The sequence below is a fragment of the Podarcis gaigeae genome (assembly GCF_964106915.1).
Source record: "Podarcis gaigeae genome assembly, chromosome: 5".
Taxonomy (NCBI): domain Eukaryota; kingdom Metazoa; phylum Chordata; class Lepidosauria; order Squamata; family Lacertidae; genus Podarcis; species Podarcis gaigeae.
The window spans coordinates 94,088,915-94,111,405 of NC_139681.1; the positions used below are offsets into that span (position 1 = coordinate 94,088,915).

General features: G+C 47.9%; 1 protein-coding gene across 3 annotated transcripts in view; it reads left to right on the forward strand.

The window, feature by feature from the left end:
* The window catches only part of ECE2 (endothelin converting enzyme 2), a 45,643-nt gene that overhangs the window by 13,234 nt on the left and 9,918 nt on the right, over positions 1–22,491 (forward strand). For all 3 annotated transcript variants that reach the window (XM_083739430.1, XM_083739429.1, XM_083739431.1), the window contains 13 exons: positions 1,869–2,016; positions 3,817–4,032; positions 5,080–5,204; positions 6,262–6,408; positions 6,770–6,835; positions 10,698–10,886; positions 15,676–15,818; positions 17,814–17,928; positions 18,714–18,824; positions 19,546–19,644; positions 20,054–20,131; positions 21,652–21,755; positions 22,348–22,458. In XM_083739430.1, coding sequence (XP_083595556.1) covers positions 1,869–2,016; positions 3,817–4,032; positions 5,080–5,204; positions 6,262–6,408; positions 6,770–6,835; positions 10,698–10,886; positions 15,676–15,818; positions 17,814–17,928; positions 18,714–18,824; positions 19,546–19,644; positions 20,054–20,131; positions 21,652–21,755; positions 22,348–22,458 — 1,652 coding nt within the window. The remainder of the gene's footprint in view (positions 1–1,868; positions 2,017–3,816; positions 4,033–5,079; positions 5,205–6,261; positions 6,409–6,769; positions 6,836–10,697; positions 10,887–15,675; positions 15,819–17,813; positions 17,929–18,713; positions 18,825–19,545; positions 19,645–20,053; positions 20,132–21,651; positions 21,756–22,347; positions 22,459–22,491) is intronic.

Here is a 22,491-nt window from a genome sequence, read left to right on the forward strand (position 1 = left end):
TACCTCGGGTTGCATACGCTTGAGGTTACAGACGCTTGAGGTTACAGACTCCGCTAACCCAGAAATAGTACCTCGGGTTAAGAACTTTACTTCAGGATGAGAACAGAAATCATGTGGCAGTGGTGTGGCAGCAGCAGGAGGCCCCATTAGCTAAAGTGGTGCTTCAGGTTAAGAACAATTTCAGGTTAAGAACGGACCTCCAGAACAAATTAAGTACTTAACCTGAGGTACCACTGTAATCATTTGTAAGTTTTAAATGGGTCGTTGTTTTTTGTTTTTTGTTTTGGTATGCATATACTTTTGATTCTATCCATGTTCCATTGTTTTTCAATGATTGTTTTTAATGGTTCTTGTTTTTATCTGCAAGCTGCCTTGAGTCCTATGAGGGGGAAAGGCTGGGTATGGAATGATGATGATAGGGCAGGGGGATCTATTATTCAATAAATTTATTCAGAGCTCTCTGCCAGTATTTCTTCTTCCTCTTCTTCTTCTCTCCCTCTCTCCCCCTCTCTCATTTCAAAAGGCAGTGTTGATCCTGCAACCCACCGTAGGTCCTCAACCCACCAAATGAAGATTAGCTCTTTAGCTGTGGATGCCAAGGAACTTTTAACACGCGTGCCCTGCCACTGAGCTCTGTCCCCTCCAGAAAAAGGGACGGCAGACAACTTCCCTCCTTCCTGGAGAGGCCTTAGCCAATGGGTGCTCCATGTGAATGCCAGGGTGGTGCTGCTGGTGAGAAAGGCAGTTGTTGTCAGGTATGTCACTGCCCCCTGGCAGTGATGGGCCACCAACTCGCAGGACCTGGGAAACTTCCTTATATTGAGTCAGACCATTGATCCATGTAGCTCAGCATTGTCTACACTGACTGGCAGTGGCTCTCCAGGGCTTTAGGCAGGAATCGTAGAATTGTAGAGTTGGAAGGGTCCTCCAGGGGCCATCTAGTCCAACCCCCTGCAATGCAGGAGTCAGCTAAAGCAGTCCTGACAGATGGCCATCCAACCTCTGCTTAAAAACCTTCAAGGAAGGAGAGTCCACCACATCCCAAGGGAGTCCATTCCACTGTTGAACAGCTCTTACAGTTCTTCCTGATGTTTAGTTAGAATCTCTTTTCTTGTTACTTTTGGTTCGAGTCCTGCCCTCCAGAGCAGAAGAAAGCAAGCTTATTCCCTCTTCCATCTGACAGCCCTTGAGATATTTGAAGATGGCTATCATACCTCCTCTTTTCCAGGCTCTACATACCAGCTCCTTCAACTGCTCCTCATAAGGCTCATAAACCTCATGAGGTTTCCAGACTCTTGATCATATTGGTTGCCCTCCTCTGCACACCTTCCAGCTTTCAATATCCTTCTTAAATTGTGGTGCCCAGAATTGGAGACAGTATCACAGGTGTGCTCTGACCAAGGCAGAATAGAGTGGGACTATGACTTCCCTTGATCTGGACACCATACTTCGATCAATGCAGCCCAGAAGACCATTAGCTTCTTTGCTGCTGCATCACATCGTTGAGTCTCCCAGTCCTCGCTGGAGACACCAGGAATTGAACCAGAGACCTTCTGCGTGCAAAACAGAGGCTCTACCACTGAGCTGTGGCCCTTTCCCCTAGCAGAGGAGTCCAGGGACACATGTCAGCAGTTCCAGCCCTTGAGATCAGAGGTCTTCAAGCAGAGGCAGGGCAGAGGGATGTTTTCCTGCGCTGAGCAAAGAGTTGGGCTTCCAAGGCCCCTCCCAACCCTGATGCAATGTTCTGTCTGAGACTTTGCTGTCCGTGGAGACAGTTCACTTCTCCAGCTGATTTTAATAACCCATCCCACCTCTCCTTGCCCTTTTCTTCTTTTCATTACTTGGTTCCATTTTTGCTTCCTTTCCAGGTGGGCTTCAGGAAAAGCGATGGCCCCCTGCTGAGTCGCCTGGGCTCCCGAACCCAAATCAAGCTGGTGCTCTGTGCCGTCTCTCTCTTCGTTGTGCTGCTGCTGCTGCTGAGTTCGGTCATTGCCATGGGCATCCAGTACAGTAAAGGTAAGTGAGGTGGTCTCAGGAACTGGGCAGAGGATGAAGGGTGGAGACCGTCTCCCCAGCCTGACTCTTCCAGAGAAGGAGACAGTTCAGAATTACAACAGAGGTTTGAGGGAGATCACAGCTCAGAGGAAGACGAGGTGGAAAATTGGGAGATAATGGGAGTGGAGGAAGAGGCAGAGCCGGAACAGCTGGCTGACAGAACCCAGCAGGCCTTAAAAGTAGGAGAGCAAAGGGCCCTGAGCACCACCTGTAAAGAGATGATGAATGAGGAAGTGGGAGAGGAGGGGATGGGGTATTTACTCGAGACAAGAGGCTACATTTGAAAGCCTCTCTCTGTAAATACAGTCATACCTCAGGTTACAGACTCTTCGGGCTGCAAGATTTTGGGTTGTGCACCGCGCCGAACCTGGAAGTACCAGAACAGTTACTTCCATGTTTCGGGGCTTGCGCATGCGCAGAAGCGCTAAATTGTGCTTTGCGCATGTGCAGAAGCGGCGAATCATGACCTGCGCATGCTCAGACACGTGGGTCGCAGGTTGCAAACACTGCGGGTTGCGAACATGCCTCCCACAAGGATCACGTTCGCAACCCGAGCATCCACTGTATTGAATAAAAGCAGATGGTGAGGACTTTCCTTTGTCTTATCCGTTCCTGGCAACCTGCGTGGGGGCTGGTTCCTCTGCCGCCTTGTTGGTGTGGCCACAGTGAACTTGAGCATCCTCCACGAGCCGCATATCGCCCTCCACCCCATTTGGACCTGCAACAATTAAACATCCTGGGTCTGCTGGGAAGCAAAATGGCAAGGGGCAGGTACAGAAACTGAGTGCATGGGAGGGAGAGCTGCAAGATTATTCCTTTAAGCCAGGTGATTTTGAACCACCTACGTTTAGGGATTCTTTTGGACATTAATCTTTCCTCTGAGGAATCTGCACAGCTGCTTCCTGCTGCAGGAAAAACACCGTCCGCTTTGTTCAGAGTCACGGGTCAGACCTGTACGTTACTATTAATATTTTTATTTATTTGCAGGTCTTTAAGCCCCTTTGAAACGAAGAGTTACTGGCTCTGTGTATAATAACAAAAATAAGATAGGAAATATCACAACTCAGTAAACTAAAGGCAATAAAAGCATTTCTACTACTGAGAGTGTCTTTAGTTGCCATCTATGTGCTTGTCTCATTTCAGTTGGTAACCTGATTCCAGAGGGCTTAGCTGCAACACTAAAAAGCCAATTTCTAGTGCATAATAGTTATTGATACAGCATGATTAGCGTGCACGGCACTTCCAAGAGGACGCATTCCTGCCCTGAGGAGCTTACAATCTAAAATTCAGCACAGGGAAACAACAGCAAATGGGGAGGGAATGGAGTCAGGAGCAATTTATGACTGCTTCATTTGTTCATGCTTAGGCTGAGTTGCTGTTGCCTGAGCTAACCAAGCAACCACCATGAAGTGGCTGTAAATTGTAGGCGGTCTTTGGAGCAGGGCTGGCTATAACCTTTTCACCACTGGGCCACACCTTTTGGTATCTGTGGCATCATTTCTGGTGGCACGTTTTTGCCTAGGCCAAAATAGAGCTGAGCCACCCGTGGTAAATTATCACTGCCCCCTTGCCGTTGTGCCCTGGGAATCCTCACAATGCGATGCACGGCTGTGCCAGGACTTCCTCCCCCCCACCCATGGCACAGAGTGGGGTGAATGACACATGGCGAGCACTCTTCCAAGTTATGGCAAGGGCTGAAGAAAGAGGTCTTCTTTCTCGGTGAGGCATGCTGCCCGATGCGTGTTTGTGTGCTCCTTCCAGATCCCTCGCATACCACTTGCCTGACTGAAGCTTGCATCATTGTGGCCGGCAAAATCTTGGAGGCCCTGGACCGAGAGATCAACCCCTGTGACGATTTCTACCAGTACGCATGTGGGGGCTGGATCAAGCGGAATCCACTGCCCGATGGGCGTTCCAAATGGAGTACCTTCAACAGTATCTGGGACCAAAACCAGGCCATCATGAAACACCTGCTAGGTGAGGTGCTCCTTTACACACACACACACACACACACACACACACACACACACACACAGTCTCTCTTCTCTGAGCCACCTTTTAATTTCAGCGTTGGAGAAGGAAGGTTCCCTTTCGGGCAGCTGGTTTACTGAGCATCTGTCCTGACTGTTTTCACAAAGAATGCAGGGTTCTGCCTTATTTACTGAGCACTAACTTTGATCTGTTTGGGAGGTTAGCTGATATTGGGCCAAGCAAATGTTATCCCATACTTTGCAGTGCATTTCCCCAGAGTCTGATGCGGGGTGGGGGGTGGTTGGAGTGGGGGGGGGGAGTGAGTTTGTTGCACAAGAGAGTCAAACCTTTAATTCAGCAACCTGAATTGCACACACCGACCATTTTAGGCACATTCCAATTGATGCACCATCGAGTGGGTCCTTTTGGACCTGGAAAAGGACAGAATGGGGTTGGGGGCACTTAAGCACGTTCCGCTGATGTGCATGGGGGCCAGGAACTCAACCTCCACACTAGATGGTTGTCACATGTATTATATTTGTATCCCAGGCTTTCCCCCCTAGGAGCTCAAGGTGTGATAAGCATTTCTCCCCCTCTCTTTTTTAGCTTCACAACAACCCTGTGAGGTAGGTTTGGCTGAGAAACGGTGACTGGCCCGGGGTCACCCAGTGGGCATCATGGCTGAGTGAGGGATTAAACCCTTCTCTCCCAGGTCCTAGTCCAGCCCTGCAACCATTACACCACACTGGTTTCTGGTAGGTTAGACCATGTTGACCAAGCGGTTATTCTTCTGCACCTTCTAGTGCATTTTCCTGCCACTTCCCTTCTTGCAAAAAAATTGATTTTTGTGGAGAAGGAACTGGTTCATTGCGCAAGTGCTCCAAATCAACTTTAATTGCAGGATCTGGATTTGCTGGTATGTGACTGAATCCTGCCCCAAAATAGTGGCAACTTGGGAGCACCTGTCCCCCACCCCAAGCATTGAAATATCTTGAGATGCTGGGAACCAGGAAACTTGCCACTCTCTCATCAACTGTGTGCTTTCCTTGGCAGAGAATGCAACTTTCAACTCCAGCAGCGAGGCAGAGAGGAAGACCCAGCGCTATTACTTGTCTTGCCTTAAAGAGCAGAAGATTGAGGAACTGGGCTCCCAGCCGTTGATGGAGCTCATTGAGAAGGTGAGCCTGGCAGGGAAATGGGTGCAAGCAGAATGTACAGAGAAGGAGGGAAGGTCTCATTCCAGCATGTGAGAACTGGCCCTCTTTTTACTCCTGCCACTGGGCCGGGCTGGGTATGAAGTCAATGAATGGCAGTTGCCATGTTAGCACCAAAAGAAGGATAGAAGAAATGGGAACCCCTCCCTGCGTTGGTTGCTTTTGCAGCAAAAACTACAAAGTTTAATCATTATGGTCTAAGCTTTATAGACTAGACTTCATCAGATGCCTGAAGTGTACTCTTGAGTTGCAGTTGTGTGTGTGTGTGTGTGTGCGTGTGTGTGTGAACACAAACACACACAAACACAGTGGGATGAAAGTGAGGAAATGAAATGTGAAATGTGCAGACAATGACAATTCAGTTAGAGCTCAAATGGATCCAAACAGCAGCAGATGCAAAATTCACCCTCCTGGGAATTGCTGCTTTCATTTGTAGTTGTCAGAGGTCCAGGAGAAAAACATTGGGAAGGCGAGGCAGAATTTAATGAAATCACAGAAGCCAGAAAAAGGAGGCAGGGGAGGATTTGCAGGAGCTTGGGTTGTTAGCAACTTGCGTAGCTCTTTCCTTCTTGTTACTAGAGATTATGAAATGACTATTTAAGAAATTTGTATACCATCATTTGCCCTACAAAGTCCAGGGTAGTGAACAAGAAGTGTAAACAATTAATCACACAACGCTAAAATATCTATAATAAAATCCATAATATTAACAATAAAATGAGGCAGCAAGCAAGAACAAACAGCAAGTTAAGGAAAGACACACTTTAAAATGCCAGGGGGTATTATTATTTTTAATCTTAGCATGGGGCAGAAAAAATGGAAATGCCGGTGTCATTTGGGTTGGGCATTCCGTATGCAGGATGCCATCACCTTGCATTGCACCCTTCTGATGAAGGAGGCACTTATAAAAGAACTTCAGCAGGTGTGATCTCAAAATGCAAGCAAGATGCTGGTGGCAATTTCTCTCTTGTTCACCTTACTCTCTGCATCCTCCTTCTCTTCCCCCACCCCCAAACTCCAGATTGGAGGCTGGAACATCACCGGCCCATGGAATCAGAGCAACTTCATGGAAGTTCTGAAACTGGTATCAGGAACATACCGGGCTTCTCCATTCTTCACCGTTTTTGTGGGTGCTGATTCCAAGAGCTCCAACAGCAACATCATCCAGGTAAGCCCCGCTACCTGAGAGAGCATTTCTGTGCAAAAGGAGCTTGGAGGAGGGAAATCTCTATTGGCATCCTGATCTCATCAGGAAGCACCATAACTCCATAGCAGAGCCTCTGCTTTGCATGCAGAAGGTCCCAGGTTCAGCCCCCCAGGTAGGGCTGAGAATGTACCTGAAACTTGGGAGAGCTGCTGCCAGTCTGTGTAGACAGCACTAAGCTGCATGGGCCTATGGTCTTACCTGCGCAGGGCACCTTCCTTATCTCCCTCTCCTGTGCTATAGGGAGCTAGAAGGAGCTGTAGGGGAAGCTAAGGGCTGGGTGTTCTGCCACATAGACTCACTGGTTCCCTTTTGTACATGGCAGCTGGACCAGTCAGGACTTTTCTTACCATCGCGGGATTACTACCTGAACAAGACAGCCAATGAAAAGGTAAGGTGGTCGCAGTCCGCACTAGGTACCAACCCCTGCCTCTCACTTTGGGTCATGCACACTTCCACTTGTCTTGCTGCTTTCCCCTGGAGAAACCTTCTCTTTACTGGTGAATGAACACTGATCAGTTTTTCTGTGGTTCAACACTCATTCCAATTCAATGGTAAACAGTGAGTTTCCCTGGGGAAAGTGGTGGGGAGCACGAAAAACTGCTCGGGCCCTTGCCTAGGAAGCACATGACAAGTGCAAAACCCTCTCTCACTCTCATGAAAGCTGAGTTCTAGCAACATCTGGAGGGCAGCCAGTTCTCTGCCAATGCTTTAGTAAATAAATACCCTGCTCCCACCGACTCTGAAATGGTCTGCTTTTCGTCATTGCTAGTCACATTTACCAATAAATCTTTGTTCTCCAGCCCAGTGAGCTGCTTGCGCAATAGGTCTCTGCTGGCTCTGTTCAGACCCTGAAAATTATTTTATTTTTTGGGGGTGGTGCCTCCTTCCTCTAAGGCAAGTGTCAAAATGCTTTCTGAGGTGAGGATGGGCGGGACAGACCCCTTTGGTTGACATTCTCAATAGCTGCTCATTGGTAAATCGAGTTGGCAAATAAAGCACAGATACTTGAGGATAAGCAGAGGTGCCTATTCCTTTCTGTATACCAGGGCTACTGTGCATGAATATTAGTTTTATTAATATTGATCAGGGCGGAATTTGGTGACGCACCATGACGAACGTTTCGTCTGAGCAAGGATTGCAGCTTGCTAGACAGAGCGACCTCTTATTTCCTCCCGCAAGCTGTTCTCCCAACTACCCCACAGCCAATTTTTTTGGGGGGGAGGAAAAGCCCCACTCTGCAACTGGAAGTCCTTACGATGGGTGTTAACTGACTGGGTTGGTTCAGTGAATGCTGAAATATTTATATAGCACCACATGTAAGTACACTGCACATTTATTCTTATATCCCTCCTTTCCTCCAAGGAAGCTTAAGGAAGCACATAGTGTGTTCTCTCCCCCCCCCCCTTTCACCCTCACAACAGCCCTGTGAGGTAGGTTAGGCTGAGAGACATTGACCTTCCTCAAGTCTCCCAGTGAGCATCATGGCTGAGTGGGGATTTGAACCCCTGGGACACCACCTGACGCTCTTAAGCACTGAGCCACATTGGCTCTGCAAAGGTCAATGCTTTACAAAGAACAGGTGTGTGACAAGTCCCTGCCCCAGGCAGATTACTATCCAAAAATAGACACAAGAAGCCAGCAGACGGAGGAAAGAGAAACGGAAGCAGCAGCAAATAGGGAAAGAAAAATGGGATTATAAACAGAATCATAAAATCATAAACAGAATAATAAAATTGTACAATTGCAGAGTTTGAAGAGTCATCTATCCCATCCCCTGTCTCAGCTAAAGTATCCATGACAGATGTGTGAGACACATCTGACCATTGGCCATGTGGCTGATGGGAGCTGGGGCCCAACAAAGTCTAGAGGGCAGCAGCTTCCCCCTCCTATCTTTCACAATTTGACAGGTGAGATATTGTCAGTGGCCTGCCTTGTTGAGCATCAAGCAAAGCCGTAAGTGTTGCAAACTTCAGCTGGTACAGCTAAATGATTAACTGGGACTGTGTTCATGGTATCCCTTTAGAGCATAATCGAAGAACATTGCTTTCCCCTCCACCCCTCAAAGAATTCTGGGCCCTGTTGTTCTCTAAGGTCTTCTGGGAACTGTAGCTCCCTGAGGGGTAAATTACAGTGCCTAGAATTATTTGGCGCTTTGAATGTGCTTTAAAAGTACGGTGTGTGCACAGATCTCTACGCATGGAATGTAGTTAAAACTACGTTGGCGGTGTTAAAACAGCCCTGCTGGCTTCCAGTATGTTTTCACACACAATTTCAGAAATGCTGGTTTTAACCTTTATAGCCATTTCAAGCTTAGGAACTGGGAATCTGAAAGAAGCCCACAATCCTGCCCGGGTGCTGGGGGTTGGGAGACTGCTATTAATGATTATTTTATTATTGCTCTGTCTGTTCTTATGCTTGTTCTTATGTTTGTATTATTGATGCTCTGTAAAATGTGTTCTTAATGTTGCACGCTGCTCTGGAATCTTTCGATAAAGGGTGGTGCCGTATATAAATTGAATAAATCATCATCATCTGTGGAAGCTATTCTATCAGTGCCCTTAATGTCAGGGCAGAGGTGGGTGGCAGCAACAGAGTGGTGGGGCTTTTCAGTTTATGAAACACCCTCCCTGAGAAATTTGCCTGCTGTCAGTTCCATTCCATTCTAGGCACCAGGTCAAAATAAGTATTTTTACCTGGGATTTTAATTGAGCACCGATGGCGACGGTTATGCTGCTGCTGAGCTTGTTTCCTGCAGCGTTTTATGGGCATTTCACCTGGTTTTATGCTGCCTTGTGCTGATTTAAAAAAAAAACACATTATGCTTGATGGTTTTGTTGTTTTGGGAGCTTGGTGTGAGTTTTTTTGTCACCTTGAAGCAGCCTTGTGAATTTTTGGCTAAATTGAAAGATGGTAGAACAGGTACGTTAAATAGAGAAATAAATGCCGTCTAGCATGTCTCAGCAGCTATCAGAAGCTAGAAGCTTGCTTTAAGCAAACAAATAAACTGCTTAGATTCTCTGGCTGGGGCAGAGATTCTGTGCCCAAACAGAACTGTAGCAGCAGCATTATTCTTGTTGTTATTGTTATTATTAATTATTATTATTTTAATTTCTGTACATTTCAAGGTAAATTAAATGGAAAAGATAGGTGTGAAGAGAAAGGGAATTGATGCAGAGGCCAGGACAACTGGTGGGGAACTCAGCACAGCACTTTGGTCCATCCCAGGGGTCTCCCTCAGCCCTCATGGGCCAAGTGTGACGGGTGGGTAACTCCGCCCACCTGCCAATCACACCTGATGTCACAATGACATCAGGTGACTTTTCTTTTGGCCTGCAAGGGCCTTCAGAAGCCCCTTTCAAAGCACTGGCTTCAAACATGGCAATCATCCAACTGGCGGAGCCTGCAAGGACCTCTGGTAAGGGTTGGGCAATAAAGCATTTTGCAAACACTGACAGCTTGGAGGCCCACCCCCCAGATGTTTTCATAGCAGAGAGAAGATGCTTCGAGAAGCACCTCTGATTGCTCACTGCTGGAGGCAGCCACGTGCAGAAACGAAAATAATTTTATTATTTTATTAACGTTTCACATGTGTTTAAAGTGCTTGACTTGTGTTCTTCAGAAGTAATCTTTACAACAGCCCTGCAAGACAAGACAGTGTTGGTGGAGGTGGAGGCTGTTGATTCAGAGCAGTTTGCCTGAGCTCACCTAGCAAGCACATGGCAGGGGCAAGATTCAAACTGGTGACTTCCTCATTCATAGCTCCATCTCTTTGGCCACCTGCACTGCACCAGCATAGATCCTCATTCCACCCCCCACAGCTCCTGACACTTCAGTCCCAAACAACAAAAGATTTAAGTTTTAAAAGATTTCAGTTTTGGAGGTGTGCCATCATTCCTCATCCTGGTGAAAGGAGGAGAACAAGTTTTTGAAGTGGAGATTTTTATCCCAGACATTTAACCGATTGCATTGGGGGGGGGGGTGTTTTTAATATGTGCAGTTGTTTTCATTGCTTTGTGGGATTGCTTAGGGATGTTTCATGTGAAGAGATTCATAAATAATAGCAATAAGGTTGGGGGAGGCAGTGGCAGCCCAGCCTAAAGCTCCTTAGCTTCCATAGTTTGAAAAAGGTGCTGGATAAGCTAAGAGCTGAGCGGGGAGGAAAGGTGGCCTGTTGCTGCTGTCGCCTTTTGTTCTCCTTGGCTGGCGAAATTTCCTGGAATCACCCAGGTGCTTTGCACCCTCTCTGGCAGGTGCTGGCTGCTTACCTGGACTACATGGTGGAGCTGGGGATGTTGCTGGGCGGGGCCAGAGCTTCTACGGAAGAGCAGATGCAGCAGGTGCTGAACCTGGAGACCGAGCTGGCCAACCTCACCGTCCCCCAAGACGAGCGGCGGGACGATGAGAAAATTTACCACAAGCTGAACATCGCCGGGCTGCAGGTGGGACCTGCCTGGATAAGGCCCTGGGGAGGAGCAGATCTGGCGGGGAGGGGTCTTGTTTGGTCTCTTGGTTTGGTCCTGGCTCTAAATGGGATTCTTGGCAACTGGGGACATCTTGCGTAATTTGAGCAGAGAGAGGTGGGATCATTCATTGGGCCAGTGATGGCTAGCCTGTGGCCTTCCAGGCACTGTTGCTGGACGTGTGGCCGGCAACCAGGGCTGCTGGGAGTTGTAGTTCAACAGCCCCCTGCCCTGCCAGTCCCAAAGGGCTGTTGGAAAAATGCCCTGGGAACGCTGCCAACTTCCCAAGTCTTTAGAGCGTCTCTCCAGTGGTCCTCTCTGGCTGTAAATCTCCCTCAGTCCTGAGAGACCGGTAATAAGCGACCCTTCTCTCCTGAAAAGAGCACGCTAGTCTTCTGGTATATCACAGCAGAAGAAAGACTCAATCGTAGTTCTAAACTACTTTATTTACAGTCTTATATACATCAGACTCCATCAGTACATCTGTGCTTTCTGAACACCAGTACAGAATTGTGACACATACAGAAGTACAGTGGTGCCCCGCAAGACGAACGCCTCGCAAGACGGAAAACCCGCTAGACGAAAGGGTTTTCCGTTTTGGAGGCGCTTCGCAAAACGAATTTCCCTATGGGCTTGCTTCGCAAGACGGAAATGTCTTGCGAGTTCCTGCGGGTTTTTTCCCCTTCCCCCCCTTTTTCTAAGCAGCCAAGCCGCTTATCAGCTGATCCGCTAAGCAGATAAGGCGCTAAAAGCTGCTAAACTGCTAATAGCGCAAATCCGCTAAGCTGTCAATCGTCTTGCAAGACGAAAAAACTGCTATACGAAGAGCCTCACGGAACGGATTAATTTCGTCTTGTGAGGCACCACTGTAAAACCAACTTCCAAAAGTACTCAGAAGGAAGGGATAAGACAGACTTCCTTTCTCACGCTCTCTCAGACACTCACATGATATACACAAAACATAGTACCCTCCACTGGAGCAGCTTGGATAGATAAAAATCCTAACAAGGGCATCATCCATCCTGTTAGTAAGCATTCCACCAGCTGAGGCTTGTGGGCCGAGGCTGGATGACCGCCTCTCAGGGATGCTGCAGCAGTGGGGCTCCTGTCTCAGCAAGGAGGGTTGGATTTGAGAGCCTCTAAGGTCCCTTCTCTGTGATATTTGGAGGCTGCAATTGTGTCGTGCAGGTGCTTTGGGAGGTTCCCCAGACATATAGGGGCATACAGCAGTGCCTTCAAAGGTCCCCAGCCAACCATCTTTTCCTCTCTCCTTCCCTTGCAGTAGCACCCTCTTCTCCCACCTTCCTCCTCCTCCCTCATCCTGGTTTCCTGCAGCCTCCTTAACAGAGAAACAGCTTTTGTTGCATAAGCAAAGACTCACTGCACAGGCGGCAGCCAACACCGTCATCAGACCCTTCATTAGGATTCCATCTCCGTGCCGCTATTCAGCCGCTGTGAACGTCACGCCCAGGAGCCTGGCTAGCTGATCGGCATCCCAATGAGCCCAGAGTTGCAGCTGTGATGCTGAGGCTGCCCTCCAGGCCCTCCTCAGACGCAGTTCTGCTCCTGGAGGCAAGAGGGTTGTGTTCGATGTAAGCGCACCAGCGCACAGTGTTTCTCCTTGCAGCCATGGGACAGTCTCCCCCTTTCCTCCTCTCGTACGCCCTCTGATTCTGTCCCGGAGGCTCCCTCAGTCATCCGGGACAAATTTGGAGGTGGTGCATCATCGTCGTTTCATTTGCACACCGTCTTTGCATGGTTAAAAGCAGGCTCAAGGCGGCTTTCAACAAACATGAAACAATTTACATAATTGCGAAAACAGTCGTCAGCAGTAAATGAAACACATCGTCAAGCAAGCGCATGCACACACACACACAAAATCAAATGATTTCCACATAATAAGCTCTTAAAACAAAGATACAAACAATTAATATCAATAACAGCAATAACAAAAACCCTAAACAATACTCCAGCCCAAGAGTCTGTTCAGCAGGCTCAGATTTTGTAGTTGGAGTCAGTCCGGGCACACACAGAGAGAGGAGCAGGGGGCAAAGTCCCATTGCACCTGTGCTGATCCTTGCACTAGTGCAAATATTTCACTGAGTACTGTACACAGTTCATCCTCCCCACCCACCCCCTTGGGGATCACTGCTTCCCAAAAGAGCCACTGCAGCAAAAATGCAACAGAAATGTTGCATTTATTTATTTGTTTATATCCCACCTTTTTACTCAAGGAGCTCCACCTGGCGTACATGGTTCTCCCCATCCTCATTTAATCCCCCCAACACCCCTGTAAGGTAGGTTAAGCTGAGGAGGAGTGACTGGCCCAAGGTCACCCAGTGAGCTTCATGGCTGAGTGAGGATTTGAGTCCTGGTCTCTCCCAGGTCCACAACAACATTCATATCTCATCTTTCCTCAAGCACTCCTCCCCATTTCCAGTTCATCCTCGCAACAACTCTGTGAGGCAGGTTAGACTGAGAGACAGCAACTGGCTCTCACTTCCTGCTTGTGGGGTTTTCAGAGGCACCTGAAATAATAGAAAGATTGGCTAGGTCTGACCTGATCCAGCATCCAGGATATGCTTAGATTTTTATGTAATAGCTAGGAAACTGAAGCATGAATCAGGAAGATCCCAGCTTGAATTTGTCTCTGCCACTAGTTCACTAAGGCAAGGTCCTCTCAACCAAATAGTGGTGTTGTGGTTAGAGTGTCGGACTAGGATTTGGGTGACCAGGGTCTGAACGCTTACATGAAGCTCCCTGGGTGCTGCTGGGCCAGTTGCTGCCTCTCCACCTAATCTACCTCGCAGGATTCAACGAGGAGTGGAGAGGACGGTTGGAATTCTGCCTGGGTAAGCCACCTTGAGCTCCGTGGAGGAATATATGTGCGATAAAGAAATAATGAATAAACAAATAATAGTGACTTGTCTCGGAAGGTTGCTGTAAGCATTTCAAGCTCTTTTAAGACAAGGGTTGGGCCATTCACAAGTCTGGATTAGCTTGTGAAACTCCACATACCCCCCCCCCCCAAAAAAAACCTTCTTTTTGCACCTCTGTCCTCTGGCTTCTGGCATTCCCACCCCATTGGGCACAACTTTATTCCTGGTGTTTAACTCCCCTACCCTGGCCTCTCTCCCCCCCCCCTCAGCTCTGTATTCTGTTCCTCTGCTCCTCTTTGTTCTTCTTGTCGCCCTCCCATCCCTTGGACCTCCCAGGGAAAAGGGGAAGCCAACCTTCTTCATCACTCATTGGTTGCCAAGCAACTCTTTGCCATGGCAACATGGAGAGAGAGAGACAAATAAAATCTGGTTGTAGAAGTGTCAGTTCTGGGAAGTCCAGGCTTTGGCCTGTAGAGACTAGAGCTGGATTTGGTCCCTGGGGGAAAGGAACCAGGAGCCAACGAACTGGTCCCTTGCTATGGGGGCGGGGGCGGGTCTGCATTAGGACAGGGCTGTAAACTGAGGCAAGGAAGAGAAATCACTTATTGCTCACTCACACGCCCAGCACCTCGCTCAGGACTTGGCCCCAGAACTTTTCTCTAGTGCTGGAACCGATTGCCAGGACATATGCAGGACTAATGTGAAGGAAATCGGGCACATGCAGAGTTCATTTCTGCCACCACCCAAATAATCACGTTTGCAATCAGGCAATATCTGTATGGCAGCAAACCAAAGTGTCACAAGTGGGGAGCAAGCTTTTGAGTCCTTCCAAACATTAGCCTGGGTTTGGGGCACAACTGGAAGGGGATGTGTGCCAAGGAGGTGGTTCGGTGAAGTTGCAAAGTTTGTTGCATCCGCACTGTGCATTTAAAGCACGCTTGTACCACTTTTAACAGTCAAGGCCTTCCCCAAATAATCCTGGGAACTGTAGTTTATGCCCTCACAGTGCTACAGTTTCCACACCCATAGCAAACTACAGTTCCCAGGATTCTTTAGGGAGAGCAATGTGTTTTGAATGTATGCTGCAGATGCATAGGTACCGAGATCCCAAAGGACCAGAAAAAACTGTTCATGTACGCGACAACAGCTGCATGAACGTTACTAGCCCAGAGATGGAAAGAAGGGACAACCCCGACCAGAGACAAATGGCAAACCAAGTTGATAGACAACTTGGCAAAATTAACTGGGAATCAAGAAGACGAGATCGTTAAAAAAGAATGGGGAAAGTTTATAATGTATATACAAGATTATTGTAAGCAGGTTAAAACACTGGCAGGATTTTAAATACGCTTGTAATGTAACAGTATGTATGAATAATTTAGTAAGATAAAAAACTGGAGAAGTAGTGATATGCAGTTAAAAATAGGATTAATAGGGCCCATGGAAGTGATGGGGGAAAGTCAGGAGATTCAGAATAATCTCGACATTTGGATTCAGAATTGGTTTTGTTGTATGTTTATATTTTTGAAAATCAAATAAAAATTTATTTCATAAAAAAAAGAATGTATGCTGCAGATGTGACGTAACTGAAGATGGACAGGTCACGTTGCAAACATCATTGGATTAAGCTCTGCTATGCATTAAGGTCAGCTGGGTTACAGATGACTGAGCCCCTGCCAGATGTTTTTAAAATACAAAATTCAGCAGTTACACAGATGCATCTCCAGCATCCTCTGCTTTTTGGAGTATAACTCACAATGCATGAGTTTCTAGCATCTGCAGCATGGGAGCGAAAAACTGGTCAGAGGGTGTGGCCAGCCAGGCAGTCTCACCAGTTCCTTTTCACTAAATTCATTTCTAAGCTTTAGGTTTCTTTTTGCTTTCTGCAGGTTCTTGCCCCTGCCATTGACTGGCTAGACTTCATCTCCTACTTCCTCTCACCACTAGAGCTAACCGAGGCTGAGCCTGTGGTGGTTTATGGCAGGGAATATTTGCAGCAGGTTTCCCAGCTTATCAATAACACCGACAAAAGGTACCAGGTGGTGGGGATGCAGCAGGAACACAATGCCTGTGTGTGTGTGTGTGTGTGTGTGTGTGTGTTCGTTTGTGTGTTTCTTCATACCCAGAAGGCCTGGATACAATCTGTTCCTGCACCTTGGCTCAGTGGCGTTCTTCTCAGATATATTCTCTGCCTGTAATGCTGGGTGCAGAATATTGTGCTGCTGTGAGATTGATTTAGAATATGTTCCAGCAGCCCTGTGTCATAGGTTCCCAGGGCAGGTGTACAATTTAAAAGAATAAAACACCACAATGGAATTCTACCAGAAAATCCGAAAACAGCAACCTCCATTTGATGTCAGGTTGAACCATAAAACAGCAATTAAGGGCTCGCCTGCACTTTTACTTTGCCCCTCATTTTGATCTGATTGTATATCACAGAATGGCCAGTGGTCACAGATGATGGGAGTTGTAGTCTGACAACAAGTGGAGGCCACAGATTTCAGCATCCTTGGTATGCTTTGGTTTTGGCTGAATCAACCTCTGGCACCTCTGACACAGCGGCCTCTTTTAGAATGTGGCAAAGCTCACAGTTCTGTGAGTGTTTACTAGCGAAGGCTCAGGAACCAGATTAGATTGTAGGCAAGGTTTGCAGCTAATGGGGCATTCGTCATGGCTGTTTACAATGCTTGCCGATGCACGATGCAAGTGTGTTTTGGTGCTCTACACAGTGGTGTGCCCTTATCCCACGGCAACCCAGCTTTTACTAAACATCAACATACGCTCTGTTTCATTCTACCCAGAGTGCTATTATGTGTCACCTCTTTGTGAAGGAAAAAGCAGCTCAAAAAGGAATTTGCAATGAGTGTGGAGGGGAGCCATGCAAGTAGATTTAGCTGCTTGTACTTAACCGTCTCCCCTACACAGGTCCCTTCTCAAACTTTATGCTGTTTGCAAAAAACAACAACAACCCTAGACAGCATAATTATTACCTCAACGACCACTTCTCCCCATATCAACCAACCTGGACCCTGTGACCATCATCTGAGGCCCTTCTGTGTGTGCCTCCTACCAAAGAAGTATGGAGGGTAGCAACATGAGAACAGGGCTTTTTCTGTGGTGGCTCCCCACTTGTGGAATTCTTTCCTCAGGGAGGCTTGTTTGGCGCCTTCTTTACATACCTTTAGGCACCAGGCAAGATCATTCCTCTTCTCGCAGGCCTTTGGCTAATTAAACAATCTATGGCCTTCTAAATTGGGGGTGGGGGTGGATATTGTTTTTGTTTGTTACCAAGTTTTGCATTTTTGTGTTTTTATATTGTAAACTGCCCTGTGATCTTTGGATGGAGGGCAGTATAGAAAATATTGTTCTGCATTCCTGACCTATTCCTCCCCTTCCCTTTCAGTACCCCTCATGCAAGCAGGCAATGTGAGAAATCACAATGAATGCTCCCAGATGACTTCTTTACTGAGCACTCATCCTGATTTGTTTGCAGGGAGATTAGGCAACACTGGCTATTTAATGAGCATTCATTTTTTGATCATTTGCTTGAATGAAGGTTAGATGACGATGCATCAAAGCAAGTGTTAGCCCACATTTCCCAGTGCATTCTCCCATCGCTTTCCTTTTCACAAAAATCTTTGGTGGAAGCAGGGTTTTTGCTCAAGTCTTTCCGATCATCACCCTCTGTCTGCCCAGTGTAGCCTTTCAGATTATATAAAAATCTGGAGCTTTTGAACCATAGGATTGTATAGCTGGAAGGGACCGCGAGGGTCATCCAAGTACAACCCCTCTGCTATGCAGGTCTCTTTCTTCCAACTTTCCTCAGCATGGTGCAGGCGGCACTTGGGTTTGAGGCATGCAGGTGTCCAGCCAAAGTAGGAACTAAGCCTACAGCTGTGCCTTCCCATAAATAAGCAGCTGGGAGGAGAGTGTCTGAGCTTTGCAGAGGGTAGGGAGCACTCCAGCCCATTGGCCACCAATCCTGCATCTCAACTGGGTCCTCTTTTCTTTCTTTTCCTTCTTTGAGTGTCCTGAACAATTACATGATCTGGAACCTGGTTCAGAAGACAGCTTCTAGCCTGGATCAGCGGTTTGAGGCAGCCCAGGAGAAGCTTTTGGAGACCCTGTATGGTACCAAGAAGGTAAGCGAATCTTCCTTTGGGGCTGCATCTAAGGATTGATTTGATTTGTAGGCCTCTGGAGCTGACGGCACCCCAGGCCTCCTGGTTAGGTAGTCTGAGAACCAGCTGCAGCCCACCTGGCCAGCTCTTTGTTTTGGGGGAGGCCTGTTGTTTGTTGGGGCAGGATCCTCAGCCAACCAGTGTCTTTACAGAGCAACACACATGCCCAGCTCTGCTCCCCCTTACTTATTTATTATTACTACATTAATATCCTGCCTCTAAGGATATTTTAGAGTATTCTGCATGTTTCTTCTCCCTCTCCCCGTTCTGTGCTTCCAACAACTCTGTGAGGTAGATTAGGTGAGGAGGTAAAGGTAAAGGGACCCCTGACCATTAGGTCCAGTCGTGACCATTAGGTCCAGTTGCGGCGATCATCTTGCTTTATTGGCTGAGGGAGCTGGCGTACAGTTTCTGGGTCATGTGGCCAGCATGACTACGCCGCTTCTGGCGAACCAGAGCAGCGCACGGAAACGCCATTTACCTTCCCGCCGGAGCGGTACCTATTTATCTACTTGCACTTTGATGTGCTTTTGAACTGCTAGGTTCGCAGGAGCAGGGACTGAGCAATGGGAGCTCACCCCGTCACAGGGATTCAAACTGCCGACCTTCTGATCGGCTAGTCCTAGACTCTGTGGTTTAACCCACAGCGCCACCCGCAACCCTTAGGTGAAGAGGTATAAGACTCTTAACCACAACACCACATGAGCTGTCCCACTTATGTCTCGTTCTCTCTCGTTTCTCTGGAGTCCTGCACCCCCCGCTGGCAAACTTGCATCTCCAACACTGATGACACTTTGGGCTTTGCCCTGGGGGCTCTGTTCGTAAAAGCCACCTTCGACCGGCACAGCAAGGAGATTGTGAGTATCCCCAGGCATGTCGACAAAGCTGCCCTCTGTATGTCCCCACCTTTTACAATACCCCATGATGACAAGTTCTCCTGTCCGTGCGCTGTATGTGGCCCCTACATATTTTTCTTCCTTGGGAGAAAAGCAGCTGGTGACGGGATGCAGTAGCCGCAGCCGGGAAGGGGAGGGTTAAGCAGCTCCTTCCTTCCCCACAACCTGCCAGCCTGTCACTCAGCCTGAAACCCTCTATAGCTGCTCTGCTCATCCTTCTCAGGAAGGATGGAACTTACATGCAGAAACAATCACGGAACGACATTTAACCTGCAAGGAATCAATCATTTATAACATCAATAGAATTGTAGAGTTGGAAGGGACCCTGAGGGTCATCTACCCAACGTGAGGCTTGAACCCACAACCTTGAGATTAAGAGTCTCGTGCTCCACCCAGCACCAACTCTCTGGAACTCCCTGCCTATTGATATTATGCAGACACCTTCATTGCATTGTTTTCAGCAGCTGCTAACCACTTTCATGTTTAGGCAAGGCTACCCATCTTGCAGAACAGACTTCCCAATAGGCTGGTATTTGCAGGATGCCCTCTCTTGCAGAGCACAGTGATTCATTGGGCGTATAGTGAATGAGATGGTATTCTGGTGATGACATGCTGGAGATGAGATGAGTGAAGGGGAACACACTGATGCCCTTACATAGACTTCTTATGTCTTTTCCTTCAGGCAGAGGACATGATTGCTGAGATACGCACTGCTTTTGAGGAATCGCTGGACCATCTTGACTGGATGGATGAGAAGACGAAACAAGCCGCTAAAGAGAAGGTGCCCCAGATATTTATTTGCTGCCGACTTCAGATTCCTGACAACCATGGCTTTAATTTTTAAAGGAAGTTTCTAGTCCTTATGACTGTGCATTTTACATTATGAGAACTTAGATATGGGAAGGTCCGTGTAGGAGAATGCAGTCCTTCTGATAGGTTGGACCTAAGCCTCAAGTAGAGCATGAAAGCAATGGCTATCCCTGGTTATGTCTCCTCTTGCTGTTTGGAGAAGACTACCTCTGAGCATGGAGGTTCCATGTTTGCCAGCCAATGGGTGGTGGCACCTGCAGATTTTACCAGCTGCATGTGGCGTCAGCTGCACAGCCTGTTCCCCCCCTCCTCACCCCAACCCCTTATTGCAGTTGTGCAGCCTGCAAGCCTCGGCTGCCCATGCTTTTCTTTCTCTGCAGGCTGACTCCATTTACGACATGATCGGCTTCCCAGAGTTCATCCTTGATGACAAGGAGCTGGACGATGTCTATGATGGGGTAAGAGTAATATTCTACAGGCTTTAAGATGTGCTTGTGGGAAGTGGGGGTATTGCTTTGTTTTAACTAGTTGCTTGTGTTTTTACCTTGTATTTTATTCTGCGAACCTCCCTGAGATGATGATGATGATGATGATGATGATTTATTGAATTTGTATACCACCCTATACCTGCAGGTCTCGGGTCCTGTGAAGAAGGGTGGTATAGGTTTACCCCATATGGGAGATACCCTGGGGGACTGCTGGTTGACAGCCAGCAGTACAGTCCAGGTGATGCAGAAAGCAGGCAGGACAAACACGAAGGTCGAAAAGAGAGAAGGTATCAGTGTGACTTGGCCTTTTACCAGGTCTGGAAAGGTCATGCCCACCTACTAGTCACATGCAAGGACGGATTCTCCAGGCCAGGAGGAACAGGAAGTTTTGACTGGCTGGACCAAACCTTCCCTTGCATGTCCACTCTAGCAAAACATGGAATGTTGTACTTGACTGCTCCCAGTAGATTACATTCTACATACAGTTGTGGAGTGGAGCCACGCAAGCAGATTTAGATTCTTGTGCTCAACCATCTCCCCTACACAAGTCTCTTCTCAAACCTTACTCCAGTTGCAATAAATAAATAAATAAATAAATAATCCTAGGAAACATAATTATTACCTCAAGGACTGATTCTCTCCATATGAACCTAGCTGGGTGCAAGCATAACATTATCATTCATGATTATCAGGAGGTAGGTATTCATGAGCATTCCACTGCCTGCAACTCATCGAGTGCAGCTGGCATTTGGCATCTGTACCCCTTGCATTGTCCATTGTTTTTCATCTGTCTCCAGCCATTGGGTTTTTGGGTTCTAGTAATAAAAAATAAGTTGATCGTGTTACCTCAGGGGTGGGGAACCTTGGGCCTGGGGGGCAAATGTGCTCCTCCAGGCCTGTGTATCCAGCCCTTAGGAATCCCTCTTATCCAGATGACACTACATGCTGATCCCACTCTGCACCCTTCTCAAAGGCCCAGGGAGCAAAGCAACTCTTCTTGGTTGGTCTTGCCCCTATGGGGCAGTTGTGGAGACTAAAGATCCTCACCTTCCCATGGTTGCCTCAATCTCCTCCTCTCCCAGGTCTTTCCCAAGCAATCTGAGACTGCACCAATGTGCCTGGCCTCAGCTCCTCCCTCTTCTTGCCTCTCCTGGTTCTGGGAAACCAGGGGCATGGGAGCTTGTCACAGCAGGAAGGGGAGACACCCTGGCTTCTTCACCAGTCAGACTCATCTCTGCCTCTTGGCCTTCCTCCTCTCCTGCTTCTGCTTCTCTCTGGCACAGACTCACCCTGCTCACTAAGCCCTGTTACCTCTTCAGCCTCTGACACATCCTCTTCCCGGTCTGCTCCCTGTGACTGCTCATCATCGACCCACCACCACTCCCTGGGCTCTGAGCCTTCTTCCCTTGGGGGGTTCACCAGCTGGTGCCTCCCACCATTCCTCTTTGTCCAGCAAGTCCATGACATCTCCTTTCTGCTCTTCTCTCTAGTACGAAGTCTCAGAAGACTCCTTCTTTCAGAACATGTTGAACTTCTACAACTTCTCGGCCAGGTTCATGGCAGACCAGCTGAGGAAGCCCCCCAACCGGGACCAGTAAGGTTTCTCTCCATACATTTCTTGCCCTTCTCATTCATTGAGAGATGGCAGAAGGAGGGCAGGGGGTTCAGAGCTTGGTGGAGCATAGGGAAGATTTGAGGAGGCCCCTGGCAAAGTGTGCTTCATTGTTCAGCCCCCTGGCAGCAGGCTTGCCTGGCAGTGGCACTGGGCACCCACTTGCTGCCATTTTAAATTTCTCCAGCTCTCCCAAGATGGCGTCACTGGCGTCAAGCTTGACAAAGAGTGTCACAGAGAGGGGAAGGTCCACACTCAGATCACCTTGGGGCTGATCCTGTTCCAGAATGATTGCTTCTGAAAATATCTAACACCTTAGACTTACATAACTAGGGTGGTAACCCCAATCCCATTTACCTGGGAGTAATTCTCAATAAATTCAATGGGGTTTACTTCTGAGTAGGCACGGTCAGGATTGCAGCCTAGGAACTGGACCTCAATGCAGGCAAATGGGGTGAGGGTTGGAGATGAGAATGACCTGGTTTTACATTGATTGAGTTTAGGGTCATGTTTTAATTCAAACAGGAGAACAATGCCTCCTCCAAACCAATTTTTGTTGTTGTTCCTTCTCCAGGTGGAGCATGACCCCTCAGACAGTCAATGCTTACTACCTGCCCACCAAGAACGGCATCGTCTTTCCTGCAGGAATTCTGCAGGCTCCTTTCTACGCTCATAACCACCCCAAGTATGTCTGGGTCTCTTGATGGTTTGGTAAGAA